The sequence below is a fragment of the Oncorhynchus clarkii genome, chromosome 21 (assembly GCF_045791955.1).
Source record: "Oncorhynchus clarkii lewisi isolate Uvic-CL-2024 chromosome 21, UVic_Ocla_1.0, whole genome shotgun sequence".
Classification (NCBI taxonomy): Eukaryota; Metazoa; Chordata; class Actinopteri; order Salmoniformes; family Salmonidae; genus Oncorhynchus; species Oncorhynchus clarkii.
In genome coordinates this window covers 53,453,829-53,475,129 of record NC_092167.1, presented here as the reverse complement: position 1 = coordinate 53,475,129, position 21,301 = coordinate 53,453,829, and the positions used below count along the sequence as shown (strand labels likewise).

At 45.6% G+C, this 21,301-nt stretch overlaps 1 protein-coding gene across 2 annotated transcripts in view; it reads left to right on the top strand.

Moving 5' to 3' along the window:
* Positions 1-21,301, top strand: part of LOC139379145 (calmodulin binding transcription activator 2) — a 162,076-nt gene that overhangs the window by 99,916 nt on the left and 40,859 nt on the right. For both annotated transcript variants that reach the window (XM_071121986.1, XM_071121985.1), the window contains exon 12: positions 15,246-15,403. In XM_071121986.1, the coding sequence (XP_070978087.1) occupies positions 15,246-15,403 (158 nt within the window). The remainder of the gene's footprint in view (positions 1-15,245; positions 15,404-21,301) is intronic.

The following is a 21,301-nucleotide window of genomic DNA, read 5'->3' as shown; positions in this document are numbered from 1 at the left end:
AGGAGAGACTAGAGAAAGAGGAGGAGAGACTAGAGAAAGAGGAGGGGAGACTAAATAAAGAGGAGGAGAGGAGGAGAGACTGGAGGAGAGGAGGAGAGACTAGAGAAAGAGGAGGAGAGACTAGAGAAAGAGGAGGAGAGATTAGAGAAAGAGGAGGAGAGACTAGAGAAAGAGGAGGAGAGACTAAAGAAAGAAGAGGAGAGACTATAGAAAGAGGAGGAGAGACTAGAGAAAGAGGAGGAGAGAGGAGACGAAAGAAGGAGGAGAGAGGAGACTAGAGAAAGAGGAGGAGAGACTATAGAAAGAGGAGGAGAGACTATAGAAAGAGGAGGAGAGACTAGAGAAAGAGGAGGAGAGAGGAGACGAAAGAAGGAGGAGAGAGGAGACTAGAGAAAGAGGAGGAGAGACTATAGAAAGAGGAGGAGAGACTAAAGAAAGAGGAGGAGATACTAGAGAAAGAGGAGGAAAGACTATAGAAAGAGGAGGAGAGACTATAGAAAGAGGAGGAGAGACTATAGAAAGAGGAGGAGAGACTAGGGAAAGAGGAGGACAGACTAGAGAAAGAGGAGGAGAGACTAAAGAAAGAGGAGGAGAGACTAGAGAAAGAGGAGGAGAGACTAGAGAAAGAGGAGGAGAGACTAGAGAAAGAGGGGGAGAGACTAGAGAAAGAGGAGGACAGACTAATGAAAGAGGAGGAGAGACTAGAGAAAGAGGAGAGACTAAAGAAAGAGGAGGAGAGACTAGAGAAAGAGGAGGAGAGACTAGAGAAAGAGGGGGAGGGACTAGAGAAAGAGGAGGAGCGACTATAGAAAGAGGAGGAGATACTAGGGAAAGAGGAGGAGAGACTAAAGAAAGAGGAGGAAAGAGACTAAAGAAAGGGGGAGACTAAAGAGGAAGAGAGAAAGAGGAGGTGAGACTAGAGAAAGAGGAGGAGAGACTAGAGAAAGAGGAGGAGAGACTAGAGAAAGAGGAGGAGAGACTAAAGAAAGAGGAGGAGAGACTAAAGAAAGAGGAGGGGAGACTAGAGAAAGAGGAGGAGAGAGGAGACAAAATAAGGAGGAGGGAGGAGACTAGAGAAAGAGGAGGAGAGAGAAGACTAGAGAAAGAAGAGGAGAGAGGAGACTAGAGATAGAGGAGGAGAGACTAGAGAGAGAGGAGGCTAGAGAAAGAGGAGGGGAGAGGAGGAGATACTAGAGAAAGAGGAGGAGAGACTAGAGGAGGAGAGAGGAGACTAGAGAAAGAGGAGGAGAGAAAGAGGAGAGAGGAGAGATGAGACTAAAGAAAGAGGAGAACAGATGTTAGTGGTGGCTGTTTAACAGTCTGATGGCCTTGAGATAGAAGCTGTTTTTCAGTCTCTCGGTCCCAGCTTTGATGCACCTGTACTGACCTCGCCTTCTGGATGATAGTGGGGTGAACAGGCAGTGGCTCGGGTGGTTGTTGTCCTTGGTGATCTTTATGGCCTTCCTGTGACATCGGGTGGTGTAGGTGTCCTGGAGGGCAGGTAGTTTGCCCCCGGTGATGCGTTGTGCAGACCTCACACAAGCCAAATTTCTTCAGCCTCCTGAGGTTGAAGAGGCGCTGCTGCGTCTTCTTCACCATGCTGTCTGTGTGGGTGCACCATTTCAGTTTGTCCGTGATGTGTACGCCGTGGAACTTAAAACTTACTGACCGAGTCTGTAATACCTTCATGTTTCAAGCAGACCACCATGGTCCCTGTGCCCAAGAAAGCAAAGGTAACCTGCCCAAATGATTACCGCCCCGTAGCACTCCTGTCTGTAGCCATGAAGTGCTTTGAAAGGCTGGTCATGGCTCACATCAACACCATCATCCCGGAAACCCTAGACCCACTCCAGAGCTGGTTAGGCTGTTTTTATGAGTGTGTTTTTATGAGTGTTGGTGACTGCAACTGTGATGCTGGCAACACTTTAATTACTCTTTTTTGCCAACGTTTACTGACACCGGCCATATTCAACGGGTGTTGAGTGTTAGTAAATTCGTCAGTCATTCTGTGCTCTGTCAGACTCAGACGAGAGTGCTCTGACATCAGAGAAGATAGACAGAGGGAATTCACCAGTCATTCTGTGCTCTGTCAGACTCAGACGAGAGTGCTCTGAAATCAGAGAAGATAGACAGAGTGAATTCACCAGTCATTCTGTGCTCTGTCAGACTCAGACGAGAGTGCTCTGACATCAGAGAAGATAGACAGAGTGAATTCACCAGCTAAGTCTATTGACAGTGTTCACAGTGACATCATAGACATTCTATTGAAATGGTTACGAGTGTAGTGCAGTTTTTTGTTTAGACATCTAGCTAGCTAAACACTGAACCATAATCCCTACTCGTAACGTTACTACCCTGTATGAATCTCCAGGTAGCTAACCAACCAGGTTCGTTGTTAGCTAGCTAACATTAGGCTGTAACTAGCAATGCAATGGCTCTGAGATACAAATAATATCACTACACAGGTAACATTAGCTAGCGAGCTAACATTATGCTTTAAAATTACATGAAAATGACTTTGACAAAATTAGAAACGTGTAATATATGAAAATGTAGCTAGCTAGACTAACCTGTTTCCATCATGGTTGGACACTTCTCTCTGTCACGGATGCCATGGTTGCCCTTAGTTTGAAGATGTAATCTCTGTCACGGATGCCATGGTTGCCCTTAGTTTGAAGATGTAATCTCTGTCACGGATGCCATGGTTGCCCTCTAGTTTGAAGATGTAATCTCTGTCACGGATGCCATGGTTGCCCTTAGTTTGAAGATGTAATCTCTGTCACGGATGCCATGGTTGCCCTTAGTTTGAAGATGTAATCTCTGTCACGGATGCCATGGTTGCCCTTAGTTTGAAGATGTAATCTCTGTCACGGATGCCATGGTTGCCCTTAGTTTGAAGATGTAATCTCTGTCACGGATGCCATGGTTGCCCTCTAGTTTGAAGATGTAATCTCTGTCACGGATGCCATGGTTGCCCTTAGTTTGAAGATGTAATCTCTGTCACGGATGCCATGGTTGCCCTTAGTTTGAAGATGTAATCTCTGTCACGGATGCCATGGTTGCCCTTAGTTTGAAGATGGAATCCGGAGACGGGTGTTTACTCCATCCCCTTAGCTATCATACTCTAAACTCGGTCCTACAGAAAGTTTTTCTACTATGTGATATCAATGTGATATCTATCTGATATCTATGTGATATCTATGTGATATCTTTGTGATATCTATGTGATATCTATGTTAGTGTCTGTCTGTCTGTCTGTCTGTCTGTCTGTCTGTCTGTCTGTCTGTCTGTTAGTGTCTGTCTGTCTGTCTGTCAGTCTGTCTGTCTGTCAGTCTGTCTGTTAGTGTGTGTCTGTATGTCTGTTAGCGTCTGTCTGTTAGTGTCTGTCTGTCTGTTAGTGTCTGTCTGTCTGTTAGTGTCTGTCTGTCTGTCTGTCTGTATGTTTGTCTGTCTGTCTGTCTGTGTTGGTGTCTGTCTGTCTGTCTGTGTTGGTGTCTGTCTGTCTGTTAGTGTCTGTCTGTCTGTTAGTGTCTGTCTGTCTGGCTGTCTGTTAGTGTCTGTCTGTCTGTCTCTCTGTTAGTGTCTGTCTGTCTGTCTGTCTGTCAGTTGGTGCCTGTCTGTTAGTGTCTGTCTGTATGTCTGTTAGCGTTTGTCTGTTAGTGTCTGTCTGTTAGTGTCTGTCTGTCTGTTAGTGTCTGTCTGTCTGTTAGTGTCTGTCTGTCTGTCTGTCTGTGTTGGTGTCTGTCTGTCTGTCTGTGTTGGTGTCTGTCTGTCTGTTAGTGTCTGTCTGTCTGTTAGTCTGTCTGTTAGTGTCTGTCAGTCTGTCTGTTAGTGTCTGTCTGTCTGTCTGTTAGCGTAAGTCTGTCTGTCTGTCTGTCTGTCTGTCTGTCTGTCTGTTAGTGCATGTCTGTCTGTTAGTGCATGTCTGTCTGTGTCTGTCTGTTAGTGTCTGTCTGTCTCTGTTGTCTGTCTGTCTGTTGGTGTCTGTCTGTTGGTGTCTGTCTGTTGGTGTCTGTCTTTCTGTTAGCGTCTGTCTGTCTGTCTGTCTGTCTGTCTGTCTGTCTGTCTGTTAGTGTCTGCCTGTTAGTGTCTGTCAAATTGTTATTCTAATGTTCCTGTGGAAATATTAATGTATTCTCGAAAGAGATACAGAGCGAGTAAGTGTGAGAAGGAGGGAGTAGAGGTGGAGTAGAGGTAGAGTAGAGGTGGAGTAGAGGTGGAGTAGAGGTAGAGGTGGAGTAGAGGTGGAGTAGAGGTAGAGGTGGAGAAGAGGTGGAGTAGAGGTAGAGTACAGTAGAGGTGGAGTAGAGGTGAGGTGGAGTAGAGCTGGAGTAGAGGTGAGGTGGAGTAGAGGTGGAGTAGAGGTAGAGTAGAGGTGGAGTAGAGGTGGAGTAGAGGTAGAGTAGAGGTGGAGTGGAGGTAGAGTAGAGGTGGAGTGGAGGTAGAGTAGAGGTGGAGTGGAGGTAGAGTAGAGGTAGAGTAGAGGTGGAGTAGAGGTGGAGTAGAGGTGGAGTGGAGTAGAGGTGGAGTAGAGTAGAGGTAGAGTAGAGGTGGAGTGGAGTAGAGGTGGAGTAGAGTAGAGGTAGAGTAGAGGTGGAGTAGAGGTAGAGTAGGAGTGGAGGTAGAGTAGAGGTGGAATAGATGTGGAGTAGAGGTGGAGTGGAGTAAAGGTGGAGTAGAGTAGAGGTAGAGTAGAGGTGGAGTAGAGTAGAGGTAGAGTAGGAGTGGAGTAGAGTAGAGGTAGAGTAGAGGTGGAGTAGAGGTGGAATAGATGTGGAGTAGATGTAGAGTAGATGTAGAGTAGAGGTGGAGTGTAGGTGGAGTAGATGTAGAGTAGAGGTGGAGTAGATGTAGAGTAGAGGTAGAGTAGAGGTGGAGTAGAGTAGAGGTAGAGTAGAGGTGGAGTAGAGTAGAGGTAGAGTAGAGGTGGAGTGGAGGTGGAGTAGATGTAGAGTAGATGTAGAGGTGGAGTGTAGGTGGAGTAGATGTAGAGTAGAGGTGGAGTAGATGTAGAGTGGAGTGGAGGTAGAGTAGAGGTGGAGTAGAGGTGGAGTAGATGTAGAGTAGAGGTGGAGTAGAGGTGGAGTAGATGTAGAGTAGAGGTAGAGTAGAGGTGGAGTAGATGTGGAGTGGAGGTAGAGTAGAGGTGGAGTAGAGATGGAGTAGATGTAGAGTAGAGGTGGAGTAGAGGTGGAGTAGAGGTGGAGTGGAGGTAGAGTAGAGGTGGAGTAGAGGTGGAGTAGATGTAGAGTAGAGGTGGAGTAGAGGTAGAGTAGAGGTGGAGTAGATGTAGGTGGAGTGGAGTAGAGGTAGAGTAGAGGTGGAGTAGATGTAGAGTAGAGGTGGAGTAGAGGTGGAGTGGAGGTAGAGTAGAGGTGGAGTAGAGGTGGAGTGGAGGTAGAGTAGAGGTGGAGTAGATGTAGAGTAGAGGTGGAGTAGAGGTGGAGTGGAGGTGGAGTAGAGGTGGAGTAGCTGTAGAGTAGAGGTGGAGTAGAGGTGGAGTGGAGGTAGAGTAGAGGTGGAGTAGATGTAGAGTAGAGGTAGAGTAGAGGTGGAGTAGATGTAGAGTAGAGGTGGAGTAGAGGTGGAGTGGAGGTAGAGTAGAGGTGGAGTAGATGTAGAGTAGAGGTAGAGTAGAGGTGGAGTGGAGTAGAGGTGAAGTAGAGGTGGAGTGGAGGTAGAGTAGAGGTGGAGTAGAGGTGGAGTAGATGTAGAGTAGAGGTGGAGTAGAGGTAGAGTAGATGTAGAGGTGGAGTAGAGGTGGAGTAGAGGTGGAGTAGATGTAGAGGTAGAGTAGAGGTAGAGTAGAGGTGGAGTAGAGGTGGACACAAAATGGTGATGAGCAAAGGATTATATTTTCCGACGTGCTGTGCCCCCCTCCTCCCCCATCTCTAGTGATTGATGTGATGGAGCTGTTTTCCACTGTCAACACCTCTGTGGACACACACACCTCTGTGGACACACACACCTCTGTGGACACACACACCTCTGTGGACACACACACCTCTGTGGACACACACACTTTTGATGAATGCGTGACTGGGGATGCCCCTGTGGCTAGAGCTTTGGTCTGTGTGTGTGTGTGTGTGTGTGTGTGTGTAGTCAGTAATCAGGGTGTGTGTGTGTGTGTGTGTGTGTGTGTGTGTAGTCAGTAATCGGGGTGTGTGTGTGTGTGTGTGTAGTCAGTAATCGGGGTGTGTGTGTGTACTCAGGGTGTGTACGGTCAGTAGTCAGGGTAGGTGTGTGTGTGTGTGTGTGTGTGTGTGTGTGTGTGTGTGTGGTCAGTAATCGGGGTGTGTGTGTGTAGTCAGGGTGTGTACGGCCAGTAGTCAGGGTAGGTGTGTGTGTGTGTGTGTGTGTGTGTGTGTGTGTGTGTGGTCAGTAATCGGGGTGTGTGTGTGTAGTCAGGGTGTGTACGGTCAGTTGTGAGGGTTGGTGTGTGTGTGTGTGTGTGTGTGTGTGTGTGTGTGTGTGTGGTCAGTAATCGGGGTGTGTGTGTGTAGTCAGGGTGTGTACGGCCAGTAGTCAGGGTAGGTGTGTGTGTGTGTGTGTGTGTGTGTGTGTGTGTGTGTGGTCAGTAATCGGGGTGTGTGTGTGTAGTCAGGGTGTGTACGGTCAGTAGTCAGGGTAGGTGTGTGTGTGTGTGTGTGTGTGTGTGTGTGTGTGTGTGGTCAGTAATCGGGGTGTGTGTGTGTAGTCAGGGTGTGTACGGCCAGTAGTCAGGGTAGGTTTGTGTGTGTGTGTGTGTGTGTGTGTGTGTGTGTGTGTGGTCAGTAATCGGGGTGTGTGTGTGTAGTCAGGGTGTGTACGGCCAGTAGTCAGGGTAGGTTTGTGTGTGTGTGTGTGTGTGTGTGTGTGTGTGTGTGTGGTCAGTAATCGGGGTGTGTGTGTGTAGTCAGGGTGTGTACGGCCAGTAGTCAGGGTAGGTTTGTGTGTGTGTGTGTGTGTGTGTGTGTGTGTGTGTGTGGTCAGTAATCGGGGTGTGTGTGTGTAGTCAGGGTGTGTACGGCCAGTAGTCAGGGTAGGTGTGTGTGTGCACTCAGCCTTTTTCTATTTCTGACCTGAGCAAAACCTATTTAAACCCTGGAGAGAGAGGAAGGGAGAGAGAGAGAGAGAGAAGGAGAGAGAGAGAGAGCGGGATGGAGAGAGGAGAAAGAGAGAGAGATAGAGAGAGCGAAAGAGAGGGAGAGAGACAGACAGAAGGAGGGAGAGAGAGAGGGAGGGGGAGAGAGAGAGAGAGAGAGAGAGGGAGAGAGAGAGGGAGAGGGAAGGAGAGGTGGACAGTCTCCTCATCCTCCTCTTCTTCACAGGGACCTCCTCTCCCTCTCCTGCACTGTCATCTCTCCCTCTCTCTCTCCCACTCCCCCTTTCTCTCTTTCTCTCCCTCTCTCTCCGTCAGTCCTTTCTCTCCTAGTGTTGTTTACAGCTGGTACTGAGTCTCAGCGTGACGCGGGGGAATGAGAGGGACACCGGGGTACTGGCAGCTGCCGAGAGTTTTTCTGAGTTCAAGAGATCTAGTACAGACAGACAGACGGGGTTAAACAGCACAGCGACCTCCATTTTGTTTGGAATACTTTTACCACCACGTATGAGTGACGATCTCTCTCTCCTTCTCTATCTCTCTCCTTTTCTATCTATCTCCTTCTCGATCTCCTCTATCTCTCTCCTTCTCTATCTATCTCCGTCTCTCTCCTCTATCTCCTTCTCTGTCTATCTATCTCATTCTATCTCTCCTCTATCTCTCTCCTTCTCTATCTATCTCCTTCTCTCTCTCCTCTATCTCCTTCTCTCTCTCCTCTATCTCCTTCTCTGTCTATCTCCTTCTCTATCTCTCTCCTTCTCTATCTCTCTCCTTCTCTATCTCTCTCCTTCTCTATCTCTCTCCTTTTCTATCTATCTCCTTCTCTATCTCTCTCCTTTTCTATCTATCTCCTTTTCTATCTATCTCCTTCTCTATCTCTCTCCTTTTCTATCTACTTCTCGATCTCCTCTATCTCTCTCCTTCTCTATCTATCTCCTTCTCTCTCTCCTCTATCTCCTTCTCTCTCTCCTCTATCTCCTTCTCTCTCTCCTCTATCTCCTTCTCTCTGTCCTCTATCTCCTTCTCTGTCTATCTATCTCATTCTCTCTCCTCTATCTCTCTCCTTCTCTATCTATCTCCTTCTCTCTCTCATCTATCTCTCTAACGTGTGATCCATTTCTCTCTCCTCTAGTCTGCTAGCTCTACTGCACCACTGCTGTGTGTGTTTGTCATACATTTGTGTGTTACATATGTGTATCGTGCGTGTGTGTGACTCCCTGCTGTTCTACTCTTCCTCCTCCTATATTCTGTCATCATCTGGGGTGTGTGTGTTAACAGCGAGCAGTGTGTTAACCAATGGAGTGGTGTGTTAGCAATCGAGGGGGCGTGGTTTGAGACATGGCGTCTGTGTGACATCACAGCATTCCCAGAACCCCCTTCACCTGCTCCCGCCGCTAATTGAGGGTGAGAGACGAGAGGGAGCCGGAGAAATATAGCTACCGTACAATTGACATTTTATGTTTTTACTTCACCATTATTTAACCAGGTAGGCCAGTTTACAACATTTACAACTGAGACCTGGCCAAGATACAGCAAAGCAGTGCGACAACAACACAGAGTTACACATGGAATAAACAAACGTACAGTCAATAACACAATAGAAAGATCTATATAGACATTGTGTGCAAATGTAGTAAGATTAGGGAGATGAGGCAATAAATAGGCCACAGTGGTGAAGTAATTACAATTTATCATTAACACTGGAGTGATAGATGTGCAGATGATGATGTGCAAGTAGAAATACTGGGGTGCAAAAGGAGCAAGATAAATAACAATATGGGGATGAGGTAGTTGGGTGGGCTATTTACAGATGGGCTGTGTGCAGGGACATTGATCGGTAAGCTGCTCTGACAGCTGATGCTTAAAGTTAGTGAGGGAGATATGAGTCTCCAGCTTCAGTGATTTTTACAATTAGTTCCAGTCTTTGGCAGTAGAGAACTGGAAGGAAAGGCGGCCAAAGGGGGTGTTGGCTTTGGGGGTTACCAGTGAGATATACCTGCTGGAGCAGTCAGAACCGTCCAGAGTAGTGATGCTAGGCAGGCGGGCAGGTGTGGGCAGCGATCGGTTGAAGAGCATGCATTTAGTTTTACTAGCATTTAAAAGCAGTTGGAGGCAACGGAAGGAGTGTTGTATGGCATTGAAGCTCATTATTTGGAGGTTTGTTAACACAGTGTCCAAAGAAGGGCAGGATGAATACAGAATGGTGTTGTCAGTGTACTGTACCCATCAGTTGTATTTGGAACCCTGTATCTGCCGTACTATACTACCATACTATACTACCGTACTATACTACCATACTATACTACCATACTATACTACCGCACTATACTACCATACTATACTACCATGATATGCTACCGTACTATACTACCATACTATACTACCGCACTATACTACCATACTATACTACCATACTATACTACTGCACTATACTACTGTACTATACCACCCTACTATACCACCCTACTATACTACTGTACTATACTACCGTACTATACCGCCCTACTATACCACCCTACTATACTATACTACCCCTCGCTACTGCCGTGCTATACTACCGTACCGTACCACTTTACTATACTACCATACTGTACTACCCTACTATACTACTGCACTATACTACTGTACTATACCATCCTACTATACCACCCTACTATACTACTGTACTATACTACTGTACTATACCGCTCTACTATACCACCCTACTTTGCCACCCCTCTATACTGCCGTGCTATACTACCGTACTGTACCACTTTACTATACTACCATACTATACTCATCAGTTATATTAGGAGCCCTGTAGCTTCCGTACTATACTCATTTGCTGACGAGGACGTACACACACAGACGCATACACACGCGTGGATGCACGAACACACAACCACACACACACTGACGCATACACACACACACACACACACACACATCCACACACGCGTGGATGCACAAACACACAACCACACACACACTGACGCATACACACACACACACACATCCACACACGCGTGGATGCACGAACATACAACCACACACACACTGACGCATACACACACACACACACACACACACATCCACACACGCGTGGATGCACGAACACACAACAACACACAGACGCATACACACACACACATCCACACACACGCCCGGACGCACATGCAGGGCAGAGGAATGTGTGTGTGCAGGGAGAGTCTGGGATTAGTGGATCATGTTATATTGGGACATTGTTGTTGGAGGAACGATTGAAGAGCAGGATACTTTCCGAATGACAGGGAGAGAGAGAGGGGGGGAGAGAGAGAGAGGAGAGAGGAAGACAGAGAGAGAGAGAGGGAGAGAGAGAGAGGAGAGAGGAAGACAGAGAGAGAGAGAGAGGAAAGAGAGAGAGAGAGGAGAGAGGAAGACAGAGAGAGAGAGAGAGAGAGGAAGACAGAGAGAGAGAGGAAGACAGAGAGGAAGACAGAGAGAGAGAGGAGAGAGGAAAACAGAGAGAGGAGAGAGGAGAGAGGAAGACAGAGAGAAAGAGAGAGAGAGAGAGAGGAAGAGAGAGAGAGGAGAGAGGAAGAGAGGGAGAGAGAGAGAGAGAGAGAGAGAGAGAGGAAGACAGAGAGGGAGAGTGAGAGAGAGGAAGAGAGAGGGAGAGAGACTGAGAGAGAGAGAGAGAGAGAGAGAGAGAGAGAGAGAGAGAGAAAGAGGGGGGGGGGGGGGGGGGGAGTTTGGCCTAAAGAGCAGGAACCCAGACTTCATCAAAGAAATTGGAAATACAGACACTTTCATCCTACAAGAAACATGGTATAGATGAGACTGGTTGCCCTCTAGGTTACAGAGAGCTGGTAATCCCATCCACCAAACTACCAGGTGTGAAACAGGGAAGGTACTCAGGGCTATGCTAATTTGGTATAGAGCAGACCTAACTCACTCTATTAAATTAGTCAAAACAGGAACATTTCACATCTGGCTAGAAATGTATAAGGAAATGATCTCAGCAGAGCAACATGTCCTCCTGTGTGCTACCTACACTGCGAGCACAATTATTAGGCGACTATTAGTGTGCAGAATTATTAGGCGACTAAATTTCTCCCATATCACTTGTTTATTCTCAATGTTTAGAGTAAGGTAACAAATAAGTAACTTTCAAAGATGCTGTCAGTTTCTTGGATCTATTTCGCTGAACTTTCGATCAGCTTTCGCTGAAGCAGCAACCACAGCCTCCCAAATGCTGTTCAAAGAGGTTTCTTCCCTCACTGTAAATCTCATGTTTGAGAAGGGCTACCTCATCCTGAGTTGAGTTAAGTTACTACCTCATCCTGAGTTGAGTTAAGTTACTACCTCATCCTGAGTTGAGTTAAGTTACTACCTCATCCTGAGTTGAGTTAAGTTACTACCTCATCCTGAGTTGAGTTAAGCTACTACCTCATCCTGAGTTGAGTCCATCCTGAGTTGAGTTGAGTTAAGTTACTACCTCATCCTGAGTTGAGTTGAGTTAAGGTACTACCTCATCCTGAGTTGAGTTAAGTTTCAGTTGAGTTGAGTTAAGTTACTACCTCATCCTGAGTTGAGTTAAGTTACTACCTCATCCTGAGTTGAGTTAAGTTACTACCTCATCCTGAGTTGAGTTAAGTTACTACCTCATCCTGAGTTGAGTTAAGTTACTACCTCATCCTGAGTTGAGTTGAGTTACTACCTCATCCTGAGTTGAGTCCATCCTGCGTTGAGTTAAGTTACTACCTCATCCTGAGTTGAGTTGAGTTAAGTTACTACCTCATCCTGAGTTGAGTTGAGTTACTACCTCATCCTGAGTTGAGTCCATCCTGCGTTGAGTTAAGTTACTACCTCATCCTGAGTTGAGTTGAGTTAAGTTACTACCTCATCCTGAGTTGAGTTAAGTTACTACCTCCTCCTGAGTTGAGTCCATCCTGAGTTGAGTTAAGTTACTACCTCTTCCTGAGTTGAGTTGAGTTAAGTTACTATCTCATCCTGAGTTGAGTCCATCCTGAGTTGAGTTAAGTTACTACCTCATCCTGAGTTGAGTCCATCCTGAGTTGAGTTAAGTTACTACCTCATCCTGAGTTGAGTTGAGTTAAGTTACTACCTCATCCTGAGTTGAGTCCATCCTGCGTTGAGTTAAGTTACTACCTCATCCTGAGTTGAGTTGAGTTAAGTTACTACCTCATCCTGAGTTGAGTTAAGTTACTACCTCCTCCTGAGTTGAGTCCATCCTGAGTTGAGTTAAGTTACTACCTCTTCCTGAGTTGAGTTGAGTTAAGTTACTACCTCATCCTGAGTTGAGTTAAGTTACTACCTCATCCTGAGTTGAGTCCATCCTGAGTTGAGTTAAGTTACTACCTCATCCTGAGTTGAGTCCATCCTGAATTGAGTTAAGTTACTACCTCATCCTGAGTTGAGTTAAGTTTCAGTTGAGTTGAGTTACTACCTCATCCTTAATGATAGCAGCCCATACCAGTATCCCTCCTCTACCTTGCTAGCACCTGACTTGAAGCGGTGCCCTGTGTCCATTCCATTTTACCTGAGGTAATGCAGCGGCCTAATAATTATGCACACGTTTGATATAAGGTGTTATTCACTATCGCCACACCCTCCCTCATTACACAAACACCTGAAAATGATTCAATCCAATGAGCTTTTTATGGTTTGGAGCTGGAAAATGTGCATAGAAATAATGATAAGATCAGAATACTCAGTTGCCTGATAATTGTGCAGAGGTGTAAGTGTAACCATATCCCCCCACTAGAATACCCTTTAATGAAGACAGCTTCTCCATCCTGGAGGGGGAAATCAATCATTTCCAGGCCCAGGGACATGTACTAGTCTGTGGTGACCTAAATGCCAGAACTGGACAAGAACCTGACACCCTCAGCACACAGGGGGACAAACAGCTACCTGGAGGTGACATCATTCCCTCCTCCATATGCCCCCCTAGGCACAACTACGTCAACATCACCAACAAAAATGGGTCTGTACATAGTCAATGGTAGGCTACGGCTCATCTCTTGGCAGTAGTACGGTAGATTACTTTATCACTGACCTCAACCAAGAGTCTCTCAGAGCGTTCACAGTCAGCCCACTGACACCCGTATCAGACCACAGCAAAATCACAGAACAATACTCAATCTTGAAGCATCCAAGGAACGGAATAATATTAAGAAATGCTATAGATGGAAGGAAAGTAGTGTGGAAACCTACCAAAACACTATTAGGCAACAAATTCAATACCTTTTAGACAACTTCCCTTTTAGACAACTTCCATGTCACTGTGATAGGGAAGAATGGCCTTTGTCAGGGTTGTGACCAAGGACCCAATGGGAGAACCTTCCAGACGGACAACCATCTCTGCAGCACTCCACCAATCAGGCCTTTATGGTAGAGTGGCCAGACGGAAGCCACTCCTCTGGAAAAGGAACATGACAGCCCGTTTGGTGTTTGCCAAAAATGGCACCCAAAGGACTCAGACCATGAGAAACAAGATTCTCTGGTCTGATGAAACCAAGATTGAACTCTTTGGCCTGAATGCCAAGCGTCACGTCTGGAGGAAACCTGTCACGACAGCATGATGCTGCCACCACCATGCTGTGGGGATGTTTTTCAGCATCAGGGACTGGGAGACTAGTCAGGCTAGACGGAAAGATGAACAGAGCAAAGTACAGAGAGATCTGCTCCAGAGTGCTCAGGACCTCAGACTGGGGTGAAGGTTCACCTTCAACAACCCTAAGCACACAGCCAAGACAACGCAGGACTGGCTTCGGGACAAGTCTCTGAATGTCTTTGAGTGTCCAAGTCAGAGCCCGGACTTGAACCCGATCCAACATCTCTGGAGAGACCTGAAAATAACTGTGCAGCAACGCTCCCCATCCAACCTGACAGAGCTTGAGAGGATCTGCAGAGAAGAATGGGAGAAACTCCCCAAATACAGGTGTGCCAAGCTTGTAGCGTCATACCCAAGAAGACTGAAGGCTGTAATCACTGACAAAGGTGCTTCAACAAAGTACTGAGTAAAAGGTCTGAATACTGATGTCGATGTCATGTTTCAGTTTTATTAAATGCAACAGTTTTTTCTAAACTTTTTGAGAGGAATGGAAATTCGATATAGGCCGATAGTTTTTTATATTTTCTGGGTCAAGGTTTGGCCTTTTCAAGAGAGGCTTTATTACTGCCACTGATGTCTCTCTTCTCCTTATCTCTGTATCTATCTGCCTCTCTTTTCCGCCCTCTCCTTATCTCTCTATCTATCTGTCTCTTTCTCAATTCAATTTGAGGGCTTTATTGGCATGGTAAACATATGTTAAAATTGCCAAAGCAAGTGAAGTAGATAATATACAAAAGTGAAATAAACAATAAAAAATTAACAGCAAACATTACATTCACATATTTACAAAAGAATAAAGACATTTCAAATGTCAGTGTTGTAATGATGTGCAAATAGTTAAAGTACAAAAAGGGAAAATAAATCAACATAAATATGGGTTGTATTTATAATGGTGTTTGTTCTTCACTGGTTGACCTTGTGGCAAAAGGTCACACATATTGCTGCTGTGATGCACACTGTGGTATTTCACCCAGTAGATATGGAAGTTTATTTCTCTCTCTTTCTCTTCCCCTCTCTCCCCTTTCTCCTTTCTCTTTTCTCTCTCTCTCTCTTCCTCTCTCTCTCCTTTCTCTGTTTCTCTTGGTCTCTCTCTCTCTCTCCTCTCTGTGTTTCTCTCGGTCTCTCTCTCTCTTCCTCTCTCTCTCCTTTCTCTGTTTCTCTTGGTCTCTCTCTCTCTCTCTCCTCTCTGTGTTTCTCTCTGTCTCTGTCTCTCTTCCTATCTCTCTCCTTTCTCTGTTTCTCTTGGGCTCTCTCTTGCACTCTTTCTCTCTGTCTCTCCTCTCTCTGATTCTCTCGGTCTCTCTCTCTCGGTCTCTCTCTCTCTCTCTCCTCTCTGTGTTTCTCTCGGTCTCTCTCGCTCCTTTCTCTGTTTCTCTTGGTCTCTCTCTCTCCTCTGTGTTTCTCTCGGTCTCTCTCTCTTTTCCTCTCTCTCTCCTCTCTGTGTTTCTCTTGGTCTCTCTCTCTCTCTCTCTCTCTCTCTCTCTCTCTCTCCCTCTCTCTCCCTCTCTCTGTTTCTCTTGGTCTCTCTCTCCTCTCTCCTCTCTCTGTTTCTCTCTGTCCCTCTAGATAACCAGTTCCGTATGTCCATCCTGGACAGACTGGAGCAGATGGAGAGGAGGATGGCTGAGATGTCTGCAACCAACCCACACACACAGCCGCCGCCACAATGCCAGCGGATCAGCACACTCTCCCCACACACACCTCTGCCCGAGGACAGAAGCCAGGTATGAATACACACCCGAGTTTACAAGTAGAAAGTTTTCAGCCATCCACTTCCTTATGTTTGCAGCCATCCACTTCCTTATGTTTGCAGCCATCCACTTCCTTATGCCATTCCTTCCTAATGTCACCCAGTAGTGCTATCTGCAGGGTTAGCTCCAGGTTAATGTCACCCAGTAGTGCTATCTGCAGAGTTAGCTCCAGGTTAATGTCACCCAGTAGTGCTATCTGCAGGGTTAGCTCCAGGTTAATGTCACCCAGTAGTGCTATCTGCAGGGTTAGCTCCAGGTTAATGTCACCCAGTAGTGCTATCTGCAGAGTTAGCTCCAGGTTAATGTCACCCAGTAGTGCTATCTGCAGGGTTAGGTCCAGGTTAATATCACCCAGTAGTGCTATCTGCAGGGTTAGCTCTAGGTTAATGTCACCCAGTAGTGCTATCTGCAGGGTTAGGTCCAGGTTAATGTCACCCAGTAGTGCTATCTGCAGGGTTAGCTCCAGGTTAATGTCACCCAGTAGTGCTATCTGCAGGGTTAGCTCCAGGTTAATGTCACCCAGTGGTGCTATCTGCAGAGTTAGCTCCAGATTAATCTTATATATATATATATATATATATAAATATATATACACACACACACACACACACACACACACACAGTGGGGCAAAAAAGTATTTAGTCAGCCACCAATTGTGCAAGTTCGACCACTTAAAAAGATGAGAGGCCTGTAATTTTCATCATTGGTACACTTCAAGGAGCTAGGGTTAGGAGCTAGGGTTAGTTTTTTGGTTAGGAGCTAGGGTTAGGAGCTAGGGTTCGTTTTAGGTTTAGGAACAAGGGTTAGGATTAGGAGCTAGGGTTAGGAGCTAGGGTTAGTTTTAGGGTTAGGAGCTAGGGTTAGTTTTAGGGTTAGGAACTAGGGTTAGTTTTAGGGTTAGGAGCTTGGGTTAGTTTTAGGGATAGGAACTAGAGTTAGTTTTAGGGTTAGGAGCTAGGGTTAGTTTTAGGGTTAGGAGCTAGGGTTAGTTTTAGGGTTAGGAGCTAGGGTTAGTTTTAGGGTTAGGAACTAGGGTTAGTTTTAGGGTTAGGAGCTACGGTTAGGAATTAGGGTTAGGAGCTAGGGTTAGGAGCTAGGGTTTGGAGCTAGGGTTAGGAATTAGGGTTAGTTTTAGGGTTAGTTTTAGGGTTAGGAACTAGGGTTAGTTTTAGGGTTAGGAACTAGGGTTAGGAACTAGGGTTAGGAACTAGGCTTAGTTTTAGGGTTAGGAACTAGGGTTAGTTTTAGGGTTAGGAACTAGGGTTAGTTTTAGGGTTAGGAGTTAGGGTTAGTTTTAGGGTTAGGAACTAGGGTTAGTTTTAGGGTTAGGAGCTAGGATTAGTTTTAGTTGTAGGGTTAGGATCTAGGGTTAGTTTTAGGGTTAGGAACTAGGGTTAGCTTTAGGCTTAGGAGCTAGGGTTAGTTTTGGGGTTAGGACCTAGGGTTAGTTTTGGGGTTAGGAACTAGGGTTAGTTTTAGGGTTAGGAACTAGCGTTAGTTTTAGAGTTAGGAACTAGGATTAGTTTTAGGGTTGGGAACTAGGGTTAGTTTTAGGGTTAGGAACTAGGGTTAGGAACTAGGGTTAGTTTTAGGGTTAGGAGTTAGGATTAGTTTTAGGGTTGGGAACTAGGGTTCGTTTTAGGGTTAGGAACTAGGGTTAGGAACTAGGGTTCGTTTTAGGGTTAGGAACTAGGGTTAGTTTTAGGGTTAGGAGCTAGGGTTAGTTTTAGTTGTAGGGTTAGGATCTAGGGTTAGTTTTAGGATTAGGAAATAGAGTTAGGAACTAGGGTTAGTTTTAAGGTTGGGAACTAGGGTTAGCTTTATGCTTAGGAGCTAGGATTAGTTTTAGGGTTAGGAATTAGGGTTAGTTTTGGAATTAGGAGCTAGGGTTAGTTTTAGGGTTAGGAACTAAGGTTAGTTTTAGGGTTAGGAACTAGCGTTAGTTTTAGAGTTAGGAACTAGGATTAGTTTTAGGGTTGGGAACTAGGGTTAGTTTTAGAGTTAGGAACTAGGCTTAGTTTTAGGGTTAGGAGCTAGGGTTAGTTTTAGGGTTAGGAACTAGGCTTAGTTTTAGGATTAGGAAATAGAGTTAGGAACTAGGGTTAGTTTTAGGGATAGGAGCTAGGGTTAGTTTTTGGGTTAGGAGCTAGGGTTAGGAACTAGGGTTAGCTTTAGGCTTAGGAGCTAGGGTTAGTTTTAGGGTTAGGAATTAGGGTTAGTTTTAGGGTTAGGAACAAGGGTTAGTTTTAGGGTTAGGAACTAGCGTTAGTTTTAGATTTAGGAACTAGGATTAGTTTTAGGGTTGGGAACTAGAGTTAGTTTTAGAGTTAGGAACTAGGGTTAGGAACTAGGGTTAGTTTTAGGGTTAGGAGTTAGATTAGTTTTAGGGTTAGGAACTAGGCTTAGTTTTAGGGTTAGGAGCTAGGGTTAGTTTTAGGGTTAGGAACTAGGCTTAGTTTTAGGGTTAGGAACTAGAGTTAGGAACTAGGGTTAGTTTTAAGGTTAGGAGCTAGGGTTAGTTTTAGGGTTAGGAATTAGGGTTAGTTTTAGGGTTAGGAACTAGGGTTAGGAACTAGGGTTAGTTTTAGGGTTAGGAACTAGGGTTAGGAGCTAGGGTTAGTTTTAGTGTTAGGAACTAGGGTTAGGAACTATGATTAGTTTTAGGGTTAGGAACTAGGGTTAGTTTTAGGGTTAGGAACTCGAGTTAGGAACTAGGGTTAGTTTTAGGGTTAGGAGCTTGGGTTAGTTTTAGGGATAGGAGCTAAGGTTAGTTTTAGGTTTAGGAATTAGGGTTAGTTTTAGGGTTAGGAGCTAGGGTTAGTTTTAGTTTTAGGGTTAGGAACTAGGGTTAGTTTTAGGGTTAGGAGCTTGGGTTAGTTTTAGGGATAGGAGCTAAGGTTAGTTTTAGGTTTAGGAATTAGGGTTAGTTTTAGGGTTAGGAACTAGGGTTAGTTTTAGGGTTAGGAACTATGGTTAGTTTTAGGGTTAGGAGCTAGGGTTAGTTTTAGGGTTAGGAATTAGGGTTAGTTTTAGGGTTAGGAATTAGGGTTAGTTTTAGGGTTAGGAACTAGGGTTAGTTTTAGGGTTAGGAACTAGGGTTAGTTTTAGGGTTAGGAACTAGGGTTAGTTTTAGGGTTAGGAGCTTGGGTTTGTTTTAGGGTTAGGAGCTAAGGTTAGTTTTAGGGTTAGGGTTAGTTTTAGGGTTAGGAACTAGGGTTAATTTTAGGGTTAGGAGCTAGGGTTAGGAGCTAGGGTTATTTTTATGGTTAGGAATTAGGGTTAGTTTTAGGGTTAGGAACTAGAGTTAGTTTTAGGGTTAGGAGCTAGGGTTAGTTTTAGGGTTAGTTTTAGGGTTAGTTTTAGGGTTAGGAACTAGGGTTAGTTTTAGGGTTAGGAGCTAGGGTTAGGAGCTAGGGTTAGTTTTAAGGTTAGGAATTAGGGTTAGGAACTAGGGTTAGGAACTAGGGTTAGGAACTAGGGTTAGTTTTAGGGTTAGGAACTAGGGTTAGTGTTAGGGTTAGGAGTTAGGGTTAGTTTTAGGGTTAGGAACTAGGGTTAGTTTTAGGGATAGGAGCTAGGGTTAGTTTTAGGGTTAGTTTTAGGGTTAGGAGCTAGGGTTAGTTTTAGGGTTAGGAGCTAGGCTTAGTTTTAGGGTTAGTTTTAGGGTTAGGAACTAGGGTTAGTTTTAGTTGTAGGGTTAGGAACTAGGGTTAGTTTTAGGGTTAGGAGCTAGGGTTAGTTTTAGTTTTAGGGTTAGGAACTAGGGTTAGTTTTAGGGTTAGGAGCTTGGGTTAGTTTTAGGGATAGGAGCTAAGGTTAGTTTTAGGTTTAGGAATTAGGGTTAGTTTTAGGGTTAGGAACTAGGGTTAGTTTTAGGGTTAGGAACTATGGTTAGTTTTAGGGTTAGGAGCTAGGGTTAGTTTTAGGGTTAGGAATTAGGGTTAGTTTTAGGGTTAGGAATTAGGGTTAGTTTTAGGGTTAGGAACTAGGGTTAGTTTTAGGGTTAGGAACTAGGGTTAGTTTTAGGGTTAGGAACTAGGGTTAGTTTTAGGGTTAGGAGCTTGGGTTTGTTTTAGGGTTAGGAGCTAAGGTTAGTTTTAGGGTTAGGGTTAGTTTTAGGGTTAGGAACTAGGGTTAATTTTAGGGTTAGGAGCTAGGGTTAGGAGCTAGGGTTATTTTTATGGTTAGGAATTAGGGTTAGTTTTAGGGTTAGGAGCTAGGGTTAGTTTTAGGGTTAGTTTTAGGGTTAGTTTTAGGGTTAGGAACTAGGGTTAGTTTTAGGGTTATTAGCTAGGGTTAGGAGCTAGGGTTAGTTTTAAGGTTAGGAATTAGGGTTAGGAACTAGGGTTAGGAACTAGGGTTAGGAACTAGGGTTAGTTTTAGGGTTAGGAACTAGGGTTAGTGTTAGGGTTAGGAGTTAGGGTTAGTTTTAGGGTTAGGAACTAGGGTTAGTTTTAGGGATAGGAGCTAGGGTTAGTTTTAGGGTTAGTTTTAGGGTTAGGAGCTAGGGTTAGTTTTAGGGTTAGGAGCTAGGCTTAGTTTTAGGGTTAGTTTTAGGGTTAGGAACTAGGGTTAGTTTTAGTTGTAGGGTTAGGAACTAGGGTTAGTTTTAGGGTTAGGAACTAGGGTTAGGAACTAGGGTTAGTTTTTGGGTTAGGAGCTAGGGTTAGTTTTAGGGTTAGGAGCTAGGCTTAGTTTTAGGGTTAGGAGCTAGGGTTAGTTTTAGGGTTAGGAGCTAGGGTTAGGAACTAGGGTTAGTTTTAGGGTTAGGAATTAGGTTTAGTTTTAGGGTTAGGAACTAGGGTTAGTTTTAGGGATAGGAGCTAGGGTTAGTTTTAGGGTTAGGGATTAGTTTTATGGTTAGGAGCTTGGGTTAGTTTTAGGGTTAGGAGCTAGGGTTAGTTTTAGGGTTAGGAGCTAGGGTTAGGAACTAGGGTTCGTTTTAGGGTTAGGAATTAGGGTTAGTTTTAGGGTTAGGACCTAGGGTTAGGAACTAGGGTTAGTTTTAGGGTTAGGAGTTAGGGTTAGTTTTAGGGTTAGGAACTAGGGTTAGTTTTAGGGATAGGAGCTAGGGTTAGTTTTAGGGTTAGGGATTAGTTTTATGGTTAGGAGCTTGGGTTAGTTTTAGGGTTAGGAGCTAGGGTTAGTTTTAGGGTTAGGGATTAGTTTTAGGGTTAGGAGCTTGGGTTAGTTTTAGGGATAGGATCTAGGGTTAGGAATTAGGGTTAGTTTTAGGGTTAGGAGCTAGGAGCTTGGGTTAAGGTCAGGGTAAATAGGATTTTAAATGGGACTGAATTGTGTGTTCCCTCAAGGTTAGTTATTCAAGACTGTGTGTCGGGGGAGGGGAGTTACTATCATGTGGCCCTCAATGGAAAACTCTCTACTCGTCCAGCAGATGAAAGGAGAGAACGTGAGAAAGAAAGACAGCAGAGAACGGGAGAGGGAGGGAGGGAGGGGGAGAGGGAGGGAGGGTGGTTGAGGGAGAGGGAGGGAGGGAGGGACGGTGGGGGAGAGGGAGGGAGGGTGGGTGAGGGAGAGGGAGGGAGGGAGGGAGGGAGGGAGGGAGGGAGGGAGGGAGGGAGGGTGGGTGGGTGGGAGAGGGAGGGAGGGAGGGAAGGAGGGTGGGTGAATGGGTGGGGGAGGGAGGGAGGGAGGGAGGGAGGGAGGGAGGGAGGGAGGGAGGGAGGGAGGGTGGGTGGGTGGGTGGGTGAGTGAGTGAGTGAGTGAGTGAGTGAGTGAGTGAGAGGGAGGGAGGGAGGGAGGGAGGGTGGGTGAGGGAGAGAGAGGGAGGGTGGGTGAGGGAGAGGGAGGGGAGGGAGGGAGGGAGGGTGGGTAAGGGAGAGGGAGGGAGGGAGGGAGGGAGGGGGAGA